Genomic DNA, 13,835 nt, shown 5'->3' with positions numbered 1-13,835 from the left:
CAATATGTTCTACACACACAATTTTACATCCAAATAGACACGCACATTATGAAAATCAATAACACAAATAAGCTTGATCTACATGTAGATCTAAATCATTCGTCCCACCGGTTTCATCCGAGGTAAGTAGTCCATAGAATATTCACTTTTTTATAATAACATCCACGATTCATTAACACGACAAAAATGCGCGTCTTCAATGTTTTATTCCCAGACATCGCATACGTGTACACCAAAAGATGACATCACAAAAATGACGCAATAAGTATGTCATTTTATGACGCCATCAATCAGCTGATTCATTATACGGATGGCGAAAAAGTATGTCCTTTATAGACTACATCTAAAGGTTGAAGGTCGTATACTTTTAAAGCTAAAGTTTTCTCGACTATAGAGATTTCTTATGAAAAATTATTCAGTGGTAGAATAAAAAGTACTCCGTGCACGCGACAGGTATATTTAACAAGGTGGGAGACAGGCTAGTTTATTCCATGTGGTGTTTTATCATACCACCGCATTGATATCTGCCTGATATATAACGTTGCCTGATATTTTGTTTTATATCAATTATCATGGTCAACAGGAAGTTCTTATATCAGTCATGTGTGGATGATGGTCATATTACTCGAAGTCAACTATAAATTAATCATTTTTAGAAAAATCAGAATCATCAAAACAAACAATTTGATACCAAGATGTAATATATTTTAAACACAAAATGCACATTTAGCGATTTCTTTATTATTAAAAAAAAATCGGGGACGTAGAGGTATGATAAACAGAAAAACATGTTACTACCTGATCTTTTTGTAATATATCGAGTCGGCACAAATAAAATAACGGCTCGGCAAGCCTCGCCGTCATATTATTCTAAGCCTTGCTTGATTTATGTGACCAAAGCTAGGAAAATAAGTCTTGTGTTCAAAAAATCACATTATGACAATTTTGGATTCTCTAAACATTGTAGTTCACAAAAATGATATAGATTTTTTATTTATCACATTCAAAACTAATTTTATGACCTTCCAAAGTGACCAACCCTACATTTTACCGTCACTAAAAGTTATCATTTAATACAAGAAAACAACGAAAACATTCAAACAACAAGCGCATTGTTTTATTAAAACAATAATCTTTCCTTTAGTCAAATACATAATTATAGTGTAATAAACTGACAACAGCATTATGGACATTTAAAATGTACCATTTGTGTTGCTATGGTAACCGATCTACATGTTAATTATCACTAGAGCACACAATCACGCCTTTTATAAATCTATGAATTGTATGTTCAATCAAGTGTTTGTTTAAAGGCAAACACAATATTAATTTCACTGTTTTGTAACTAGTTAAACAATAACAATCAATAATTTGTGTGTCCCATGAACAATTTCCTTTTTTATTCAGTTACATGTGTATTTAAGTATAATGTAACCTCAAACACAACAGAATGGAAAAAACAGCATTGAAAAGTGTTGGTTGAAAGTACAATTTGATACTAAATGTTTCAGTAAATGAAATAATCATTATTTATCATTATTTCTGATAGAGAAAAATAGACAAAATAAACAATAACTTAAACAAAAAAATTGTTTGTTTTTGTAACTATGGAAACAATGTAGCAAACAAACAAAAACATAGGATTTTCAATGTAAAACATAAATAAATACAATATTCACACTGATTTTTTTCCAGTTTTTCGGTAAGGCAGTCTGTGTCCATAAGGTGAAAAAAATTGCATGGTTACATAGACAAAATGATTTTTGTTTTGTAAATATGAGATATAAAAAACTTGAAAACAAGCTTGTGCAATTAGAACAACAATCGTTTGCATTGAACATGTCAAAACCTGTATCAACTGACACATTTAGCACTCGTATACATGTTTAGCTTTCCTAGGAATAGAGGATTTTTTGCATTGTTTGGGGAAAAATATATCACCCAATACCTTGGCCAAAATAAAAACTGATACATGATGTATGTAATTGTTGTGGCATCATCAGAGAAGATCAGATGCGCATCTTAATGCATCTTCTTTTTTGGGGGCACAGTCTGTTTTTTGTTGCTCACCAGTAGCGCGTTTCGGACATGTCAAGTTTTTGGTTAATCTATGGGACAAAATTCACGAATGTTTTCAAATAAATACCACTGATGGTCCAGATCAAGCCCTTTCGCAAACATATCTTATGGCAGGTTGTCACAGCTCATGTTAACATTCACTTTCGAGACCTTTCTGAGAGTGATTCTGACTACTGGTGAGTCACTAAATTCCCTGCACTCCACAACACCGGGATGATCCGCTGACACATGGAAATTGATGAAATTTGGTAACATTCTTTATGTGGTGAAACAATGTCGAAAGGTAATCCTTCCTGTCTTAGATAACAACAGGATTGGAAGAGTCCTCCACAAGCTGGGGGATGTTGTGGCCCGTCCTTGACGATAACCCCACAGACTCAGCGACATCAGATAACATTTCTGCATTGAAGTTTCTGTATCAAGATTACTATTTAATTAAGAAACAATTGCAAAATATAGTTTTCCTATTATCAAATTATTATTTTGTTGTTGTTGTTGTAATAGAAAACAGCTGAAACTACTAAAATAAATATTTATTTTCCTGTTACAAGACATAAAGTACCTACACACTATTTTTAATTGATTTATGTTTTATTATTTTTACATTTTATTACATGGCAGAACTATACAACTGAATAGACCTATGGAAATGCACACTAGGTTTATCAAGAAAGATCATGCAGGTCACATACACCATACTGTGATAAGGAATTTACCTCCACTTTGACTTCCAGATGCCAAAGTGCCAATCTGGTGTAAACTTTGTATGTCTTATCAACATAAAGCTCAGTGTGATGATTCTGTGTAAACCTGAAATGTTAAAAAATAATATTAAAAAGGTCAGGCTACAATTTAGAATATGTATTTTGTAGCAATTGACTGACTTAAAAATGTTGACTCATTTCAATATATTATTTTAAGAGATTTTTCCTTTTGGGATTGATACCAGAGTAATTTTTTTAACATTTTCACTACATATCAACACGCTTTACCATTTTGCAATTGCATTACTGCAAACAAATATATTTTAACAACAGGTTTAGGTAAATTAATTTCTCAACATTAAAAAAAGCTATCAGAAACACAATAACTAAGGGCTTGTTATTACCTTCAAGAACTCTCCACAGAAGGTACCAGATGACTATGTTGTTTTTATTTTGGCCACAACAGTTGTAACACTGAAAGTGAGCATGCTGTTCGCCAAGACCGTGTGTTTTGAGGTAGTAGTGAACCTGGCTGACCACAGCATTTGCACCTTTACCATGTGACTGGCCTTCGTCTGCGAGGTAAAACACCTGCTTTCCTGTGAAACAGAAGACTAATAAATAAACTATAATAACTTACTAGAGATACCCAAATAGTTAGTTTTTTTTCCAATTAATTAATTGGTGGTTTGAAAACATTTAGATAATGCATGGTTATTGTCTTATCATAAAAGATTGATATTAGACGAGAATGATATCCTCCAGACCACACACCACACAAACACGCACACACAACAATAAAAAGTAAATAATCAATTGGTAGTTGATTAGATTTAGACTGATTCAGTTTGTGGATAGCAATGATATTAAATTAATTCAAATACCAGATCCTTCACAGCTGATTCCATACACCTCACACTTCATCGGGTCTTGAAAAATAACTTCCCAACCTTTAGAATATCAAATTATTGGTTATTTATCTACATAACACTTTTTTTATAATGATAATCATTAATTTAATTTGTGCTTAAACATTAAAAAAAAAGTCAACCTTATATTTGTTTTGTTTATCAGCTTATGGCACATCAAGTTCAAACTTTTCATTAAACGCAGTGTCTGATTTTTTTTTGACAGCTTCTACATCAATATCAATATTAGACTCATCATGGTTTGAGTCAATGTCACTTTCATAATCATCTACCACATCAAACAAATCTTGAGTAGCGGGGTGAGAAGTTTCAAAATAAAGTTCATTTACATTCGATAAATAATTTAAATTTAAAAACGAAGTGTCCTGATCTTGTGAAATTTTACATAATAGTGTTGGTGTTAATAAATTGAGACATGATATTTTAAAGTCAAATTTAAATCTACCACCATTTCATGTAAACAATTTAGTTGCTATCGTACAGTTTACTTCCGGTGTGGCGTAAAATATGAAAGACCCGTAAAATATGCAAGTGCGCATGTGCAAAGGAATCACAACATCCGGCGTAAAAAGTGCAAGTTGCATATGTAAATATATTAATAAATCTACGAAAAGAGATGATAATTAACATTCTTATCATTATGTAATGTCAGCCACGTAAGCCATGCTGTTGATTGCATAGGTGTCACACGGATTTAACGGTGTAATGTACGTTTTTACGATGATAAAATATGTCCATTATGGTTGAGAACATCCTGAGAGGCCCTGTTGTATGTGTAGACGATAAAAATACAATAATATTAAATAAACATGACTATTCGAACCTAAATAATGCAAGAAACATGGTATGTATTCATTTACTACATGAAGGAGAACAAATACTTTAAAGACAAGCTGTACACGTTGAATAAATTCAGCATACAAGATGCTTGACTTGCATATGTTGCGGATAAAGGGATTGTCAACCACGACAACGAAGAAAAGAACAGTTGTTAAATACTGTATTTTTTCACAATTGGTTATATTGATTAAAATATCACGACATGTCAAAAATTAAGAGGTTGGAAAGATGGTTCGTCCACGATATATTACATGACTTAACAAAAGTTGTGGTATGTCTACCAGGTAACTACCAGTCAACTATAAATAACACCAGTAGATTGATCATCATCGTCATGTGGTAAATCCAGGAAAATGCAAACTGTGCATGCGTAATGAATTGTATACATTATATATAAAAAATGATCAATCTACTTGCGATATTTAGAGTGTGTATATTGTTATATCACCTATTTTCACGATCTACTTTCGATTTCACATCGTAAAATTTTATTACCAATTATACTGAAAATATGAACTTTTTTCAAGTAATATAATATACCGGTTGTGATATGTTCATCAATATAAACTAATAGTTGTTAAAAAAAACGGTATTTTAGAACTTTTCTTTTTTCGTCATTTGTGGTTGACAGTCCCTTTAAAATACACATTTGAACAAAAAAACAACAACTATATTCTAACCTGAAGTATCCATGAAAGTTAGTTTCAGTCTTTGATAATCTTTATATAAAATAACCTAAATGAGCTAAATTGGTTTTAAAAACAGATGAACAGTTGGTAAGTTAAGCACAAAGAAATATTGACTTGCATATTTTATGGCCACACTTGCAAATTTTTTGGCTAAACTTGCAAATTTTATAGCCACAAATGTATATTTTTATAAGAATTTTTTAAGTGAAACTATGTAAGAAAAATGGCTTCTAACAGATGAGTGCCTGTTAATGAACAACACCATGATAACTAAGCTATATGTGTGGGAAATATTAACCATTTAGCACCATAAAGCGGGTATATATGATCTTGTCAAATATTTATTAATTAATATAAAATATGTAAAAAACTTATTATACATATATTTCAATATAAACTAAAATAAAAGTTAAGAAGAACATGTGTCGCCAAAATGCTAAATAAGCCATATTTAATTCTGAAATCGAAAAAGGCTGTACAGCCGAATTCGCAGCATGTATATTATGCATGTACGATGCGAATCTAAATTTAGTTTAACGGTTCATTTGAAATACTGCATCGATATTGGTTCATACGACACCCGAACACTTACTAAAAAGACGAATGCATCGGTTATTACAGGAAAATATGTACGAATTATCTTCGTCACAATAGGCTCGGGCGATAATTTGTATTTGCTGTATTTTATGAAATTCGTCTTAAATGTATCATTTTTCTTGCATATTGTGTGTTATTATAACATATTTGTATCAATATATCAAAATTTAACACATATAAAAATCGTATAATTACGCTTTAAAACGTTGACTTGGATATTTTACAACAAAAAATGCATATTTGGACATGATAGTACATGACTTCTCTTCCTGTTTTTTTTTAAGCGGCCTTGTCCCCCTCATTTTGTGAAAAAATGAGCTGCGAACAGTTCCAAACTGTAAATAAATGAGTCGCAAACTTTCTAAAATTAGTCAGTGAGCTCTTGTCTTATGAAAGCATTTTGTATTTAAACTTGGAGCAGATTGGTGAAAATTCTTTAGGAGTGTGTATCCTCACGAAAGTGTGACGGAAGGATAGACACTGAGAGCCTAATGCTGCCTTTTTGATACAGCACAACCGACTTTGTGTTTGTGAACAGAATGTATATAATGTAAAATAACATGTTTGAAAATCAATGAATTAAACTCTTCATTTAACGTTTAATTGTATCTGCCCAGGATAACATTCAAAATTATTGTACATGTGTGATGCCTTTATGCTATAAATTACTGGTAATTAATAAATAACTACCACTTGAAGTAATACCGTGACAAGTGCTAGACCTTTAACTACCCACACTTGCATTTAAAATACCTTTTTATTGGAAATTCCTGTCAATGTTAGTTACGAATTCAGCGTACATATAGTTATTTCTTATTAAGTGCCAAAGTTTATAATAAAAATGGTGCAGTTGTATCCCTAAGATTAATAATAGCACATATAAATTATGACAAGGTACACATTTCTGCAAATTATTATACCAAAATACACATATATCTTTCACTTACCTATTTTAAGCATGTGGAAATATCATTTCCAAACCTTCTTCGATTGAAGACATCCAACAGTACACGATGTCATTTTGATTTACAGCGTTTAATAGCCATTGAAAATGAACACTACGAGACAGGTTGCGCTACCTGTGAACTGCTCAAACGAAACATTGTCATTCAAGGGGAATAATTTGAATTCAATAAACGGATTACAAACCACCAATTGTGCCAGTGTTTAAAGGACATATTCATGCTATATTGTGGAAATTTTTAAAGCATGTCATTAATTATGAGCCGAGAAATTGTATGAAAAAGACGAAATATCCAGCGCATTTTCGTACAAGATTTTTATCACGCTCATTGATGCAACTGAAAAGCTGACAAGCTATAAATGTTTTCTGAATTACGTTTCCTAACAAATAACATTCTTTGTAGGCGTGGTTATGCCACTTATCACCAAATATACAATTTGTTGTTTCATTACATTTATATACATGCTACATTTATTACATTTCTTTTAGAGCGGGTTTTAGCACGTGCATTTTACTGCAATATTTTCTTTATTTATTCCGAACTATTTTCGAAACATTAAGCTCCGCCCATAAGTTATTGCAGAATAACCCACACTTGATTTCCTTCTTTGTCTATAGAAAACAAGTCGCGTTCCGTGTTAGAATCGACAACAAACCATGATAGAAAAATTTATTTTATGCTTTCCGGTGGTTTATAGAGAAATATCAGTGAATTAAAACTGATAATTTCACTGTTTCAAACAATGAAAATTATCAGTGAAAATTATCGATAATTTTCACTGTTTATGTTAAATGACGTCATTTTTTTGACGAAATGACGTCATTTTCCAAGCGAAATTCTTTAGTTAAACCCTTTAACAATGTATGTAAACTGTGAAAAAAAAAGCATAAAATAAAAAGAAAATTTGTTGGGTTCGGTGGATTATCGATTTTAATTCACTCGTGATCATATAAAATATATATTTTCACTCGTGGCTGCGCCACTCGTGAAAATATTATTTTATATGATCACTCGTGAATTAAAATCGATAATCCACCGAATCCAACAAATATCCTCTATATAATTTCTTAAACATACTAATCTACCCTAACGTTGAATCAAAAATAACCCATACTACGTCTTCTGATGTATTTCTATCACTGCTATAAGTTAATTGTCACTGAATTGAACTAATTCAGTTGTGTTTTCTTTTTGTAAATACTCTTCTATTTTTGACTTTTCTTCGTTCGTATCTGATCATATCTTAGAATAACATTGGTTGTACAAGTACGTAGAAAACACACCCACAAAACAACAACAACAAAAAACAGCAACATTGAAACTCTTTTGCAATATACATTTTGTACACGAAGAAGCATCAAAGGGACTGATTGATGCGCGATTGTTGTCCTGATTCCTTTTTAGACAAATACTAATACATGACCATAAGGCATAAAGAGCGGCTAAAATATTGAATAGCACAAATAAAACGCGTTTGTACAACGAAAGAGGAAGTATTGCCGGTACGAATAACACAATGACATGCCATAATAATAAATACGCTTTTTCCACATGGCCCAGGATCACATGTTTGGGTTTTTAACCAATCAATATTTTAATTTCAAATGATAATTTACTGACACTTTCCCTATTCTTTTCAAGAGAATGGTACGTAAAAAAATGACAAATACATTTTTTTCTACCATAAATTTGTGCTAAAAAAGAAACAAACATATCATCAGCTTGCATTTTATAAATACACTATAGGTCACGAAAGAAAGATTTTAAGTTTAATTACACATTTTTTGTGGATAAAACAATTTTAACAGGTCATCAAAAGTTCGACAAAAATTAGATCTTACAACAGGACTTTCGAATAGAATGTTGAGACAAAAGACACTCTAAAACAGAATTAGCTGTTGTGAAAAATCAATTAACAAATACCCATAATTGTTACATGCATATTTGGTACCCATTGATGCGCATGAAACTTGTAGTTTAACAGTAAGTGTTAAGCATTCTTTTAAGTATAAAACTTTATAATTGTGTCTTATTTTCTAGGTTAAAACCTCAAACATTTAAAATATTTTTTAAAGTACTATTACATACAAATTTTACATATATGCATAAAATACACAGATGGGCACGGGGACATGTTAATTTAAAACATTTTCGAAAATACACAATATTCGATTATAGCCTTTTCTTGTTGCACACACTTTCTGAAAACTGTGCGTTTTGTTAATCTAGAGTACAGCAATCTGACAATCAATGACAAAAGATCCACTATTATTCAGTGATAAGAAATTGTGTGGTAAAACGACACGCTCCGTTGAACAGACACACATTAGCATAACCATAAAGTCCCTCAAAAATCAATAAGCTGTTCGATAGATACTGACCACATATACCATCTTTTAGTTATATTAGGTATTGCATTAAGTTGTACATTACAGAGAACAAAAGAATGCTAAGGATGTTTAGGATTGAAATCACATGTCATTAGTCATTTGCAAGACGCAATTATACAGCAGATGCTTGCCGTTTCGACTTCCAGCAGCATTGCCATGACGTCTTTAGACATTCTAGTTTACGGAACGTCACACGACAGAAGAAACGCTTGCCAAAAAGCCACGCACAGATTCCAACTCCTTCGTGACTGTTTCGAGTATCCTCTCCGTTCAAAAAACGAAACATTGATACGGTCTCTATTGAAACGGTCGTGAAATCGCCATTCTGGCCAATCTATATAATAGAAACAACAATCAGTATTAAATAAGAATCTATTCCAAAGTAATTGCTAACTAGGAATGAAATACATCTGCTTACAATTAATAGAACGAAAACTTACTCACGCAGACAATACAAATGAAACAAGTGTATCTAACAAGAATGTAAAAATAGCTATAATACTTCTGAACCATACAGATGCTCCAACATTTGCGCATCTTTTCTGGATATCCGTATTACTTCATATTTACCTCATACTTTTTACCTAATACTTTACCTCATTAATTCTTGTATACGACGCGTTGATCATAGCAATAATGAGGTTTAGAGCTAGAAGAGTGAACAGAAAAACGAAACTGTATATGACGATCATGACACTAGCTCTCAACCAGTTTTCATCTCCAGCGTTCTCGTAATACACAGAAGTAACCGCACCAAATATGTCGTCTGCATACATAAGTGCAGATAGCGATATGGCGGCTCGACTTTTTGTTTCAAACTGGTCAATAAACACAATATGTAACATGAAAACATTCACACAATTACTGGTATTACATATTTTAATCATTTCTTCTACTTGATGTACAAATCTCAAACCAAACTCCCACTTGTCAAAGTACCTTTGAAAGCGGCCAAAATTGAATTGTAGAATCAAACGATTATGTCATTATTTGTGTTAGTGGAAATTGTACCTGTATTTATAAAAAACGCACATATTGCTTGCTGAATATATTCATAAATATGACGTAAAATATTCTGCATACAATATTTATGTTCAAAATGACATAATATGAAGTATTGAAACTTTTTGTTATTTTCTCTTTTGTTTTCTGGTCTACTTATGCAGTACACTACCTTTGGGTGATATACTCCGAGCGTCACAAAGGCACACGCCCAATAGCCCACAAATAGAATTCCTGTGCATAATGCAAAGGCCAGAATATTTGATTTCGCGTGGTAAATGGTATGAAACAGAAGCTGTAAGGAACACATGCATTTTATCAGTTAAGTTAATCTCTTAAATATAAAGATTGCGACTATTTTTAAAGATGCTGACTCGTATTATTGTATTAATCGGTGGATATCTCATTACACATTTTTGGGGGCATTATTTTACGTTACGCAAAGAATTGATACATCCCTTCTGGCGATATTGACACGTTAAAATAAGAACCATACAATAATTTGCCAAGCGCCAGTGCTTTTTTCCACACAAATAATGAATACATTTAAGTGTCGTAAAAATCGAAATACTTAATCCTTAAAGTTAAATGAAGATTCTAATTTGTCAATGATAAAGCAATACAAATGAGATCAGAAAGAAATATAACACTCAACCATTTTAATAGAAGTAACATACAAAGACATAGTAACCGTTAAAACAAGCACAGTCGAAATTAATTTGGAAATGCAATTTACAAAACTCTTTTGACAAAGCAAAATTGAAGATTGATGGATAGTTACGAGAGGCTAACGGTAAAATGATGTAAACGTGAATCATACGCTAAAATCCCATATTACCGTTGTGAGATAATAAACTGCAAACACGGTTAAGCATCTGGCGCGGTAATACTTCGATACAATAAATGGTTTACTTTCTAAATTAAACCATATTGTGGTGAACCCCAATAATCAAGCTTCTCCCTAATTACAGCACCAGCGACTCGCGCATTCCGCTTAATAACATTTGGCCTTCTTCCGGCCATACAATCTTTGCAAGTGTTTGAAACAACCGCTAAACAAAATACCTTGACATGATTGACATAATTGTCGATGATAATAGTTTTTGAAAACTGAAATCGGTTTACGTTGTGCTAGAATTTTTGCAACATGAAATATCAGCGACTACCAACATATGTTTGCTTTATTGAAATGATGACAGAATGTGACTGTCATGAACCGTTTGTTAGTAAACCGGCTTACAAAGTTGTCAACGGATATTTTGCGGCACCCTTAAAGTTCATCAAGAGCTTTTACCTTTCATTTGCTCTGGCTTGGAAATATCTTATGTTTAAAACGTAGATTTAAGAACTATGTGTTTCCCTGCTGTAGTACACATAGTTCAACTCAGGTTATTTTAAATATCTAATATTATAAGTCTTACCGAGAATTTTCTGTTAATTTTCAAATACCGCATTGAACCGATCCAGCATAGGAGACAGCCTATCCCATAGAAGAACGCAATTCTATCAAATGACCATAATTGCTGATCACCCTAGACGCACAAAGAAAACATAATGTCAGTACATTTAGTTGAAGTACACTTTAACACCTAAATCTTTTCCATTTAAAAGAATATATGTATACATAAACGCCCTTTGAACACTTTTGAACTTATATCATTACCCGTTTGTTGTTTTCATTATGAAGAAAGGTCTCGCCTCTGATAATAAAACCATCTCCTAATAGTGACAGCAAAGACCACCATCGCGGAATATATGACCAGAAATTGTCTACGCTCGCCTGAAAACAACAACAACAACAACACACTCATGCATTTTACGCTCAATAACATTGAATACGAGCAATGTTTCAGAATAAACAGACAACAATCTATGATAAATAAATATTATTACAAAAAGGACGGTGTAATGATTTGGAAATCTGTAGATTTAAAACAAAAACACAAAATATTAAAAAAAAACATAACTCTGCGAATGTAATATGAATTAGATCACTACAACGATAAACCTCGTTTGTTCAACAACATGTCTAGGGGAAATGACCGGGTCCATTCTTTGTACAGTAAAATTTATGAAAAATACTAATTAAAGAAATGGAATATGTCGTGTATGTATGGAAACCAGCAGCGGTAGCGGATAACCAAATGAGCAATGGACGACTACGGCGCCACAGCGTAGCCATCAATTGTTTAAGGTATTCCAGACATTGATATCAGCTTTAAGTTCATACGCCTTTTTTGGGTTCAAATGCCGATTTATATTGAAATGTTTCTTATATTTCATTTAACATGTCTGTTTAAGTCCCCTTTGATTCAAGAAGAACTCAATAATGTTCATATACGCTACCAATTCTGTTGACAACACACTTTCGCATTTCTCGACCGACATGGAATAATTGGGTAGTTTGTAAGTAAAGATTTTGTTTTATAGCTAAGCCTCACAATATGGTTTCGTTGGGAGATGCAACTAGAAACGAGATATTTCATAGAAACGTGCCGCCCGGAATCAAGGCGTCACTTTAATCGGTAATATTAGCAACATTATTTGTATTATCGCATACACAAACACACACACACACATACACCACTTATGCGCCAATTCAAACAACTTACGTGATATAGTGTGCTTGCATAATAATTATATTAATCCAAAGTTTCAAACCGAGCCTTCCGAATTCGAAAATACGCTATCGATTATCTCCGAAACCCTACGCGAGATAAGTCTAGTGTCTTATCAACCAATCGTAATATACCGACTTTTTCCGGATCCTCAGAAAGATAGATCGAATCTTCAATTTAAAACTTTGGCTTACGGTTTGATAAAGGTTTTTGTAGTAAGTTGAGTTTTGAGTATTTATCCACAAATGATAACATGTATTGCGTTTGTTACGGTGTATTTGGTTGATTTAACTCGATTTTATAGACATTCCTGAGACATATTTTTTCACATTAACAGTTTGGTTAACAGGAAGAACTCTGAGCTGTAGCCTGAACGTATGTACGCATAAACGCTCATGGCACTCAAGAAGAACTACATGCTATCTTATGCTGCGCTGTGAAACATGCTATACCTTGCTAGATAAAGAAACTTTCTCATATTCTCAATGGCATTTTAACTATATTCAATAAATGTATATACGTTCATCTAAGGATTAATTTCAGTCAAAATAGTCTGATAATGGCACAGAACAATTCGAGGGATCAGAAAATCTCTCGTGACTACACATGCGTACGACCACAGCTTGTTTTGACAGAACAACGTCGAGTGAAAAGGTACTCATTAATGCTACCTGTCTTAAAATGTTTGAAATATTTGAATATATATATATATATATGTTGTATTTTTATCTACAAGTCTATAAGTCGATCACACAAATAATTTATTTTCCACGTTTAGGATAACATAAGCAGTCATACGACTTAATTTTTGAAGTGTGGTCGTTCGCTTATTTAAAAAAACAAATACCTGTAGAAAAAATACAACATATATATATATAAATATATATATATATATATATATATATATATATATATATATATATATATATATATATATATATATATATATATATATATATATATATATATATATATATATATATATATATATAAATATATATATATATATATATATATATATA

At 32.1% G+C, this 13,835-nt stretch overlaps 1 protein-coding gene across 2 annotated transcripts in view; it reads right to left on the bottom strand.

Annotated features, from left to right (window-relative positions):
* Nucleotides 1-975: 975 nt before the first annotated feature.
* Nucleotides 976-13,835, bottom strand: part of LOC127844886 (mucolipin-3-like) — an 85,511-nt gene continuing 72,651 nt past the window's right edge. For both annotated transcript variants that reach the window (XM_052375432.1, XM_052375433.1), the window contains 6 exons: nucleotides 10,368-10,490; nucleotides 9,790-10,011; nucleotides 6,786-9,527; nucleotides 3,188-3,733; nucleotides 2,796-2,889; nucleotides 976-2,492 (listed from right to left, as the gene is read on the bottom strand). In XM_052375432.1, the coding sequence (XP_052231392.1) occupies nucleotides 9,306-9,527; nucleotides 9,790-10,011; nucleotides 10,368-10,490 (567 nt within the window). In that variant the 3' untranslated portion in view covers nucleotides 976-2,492; nucleotides 2,796-2,889; nucleotides 3,188-3,733; nucleotides 6,786-9,305. The remainder of the gene's footprint in view (nucleotides 2,493-2,795; nucleotides 2,890-3,187; nucleotides 3,734-6,785; nucleotides 9,528-9,789; nucleotides 10,012-10,367; nucleotides 10,491-13,835) is intronic.

This window comes from Dreissena polymorpha, chromosome 9 (assembly GCF_020536995.1).
Source record: "Dreissena polymorpha isolate Duluth1 chromosome 9, UMN_Dpol_1.0, whole genome shotgun sequence".
In the NCBI taxonomy this organism is placed as follows: domain Eukaryota; kingdom Metazoa; phylum Mollusca; class Bivalvia; order Myida; family Dreissenidae; genus Dreissena; species Dreissena polymorpha.
The sequence above is the reverse complement of the archived record's forward strand: the minus strand, read 5'-3'. Positions and strand labels throughout refer to the sequence as shown.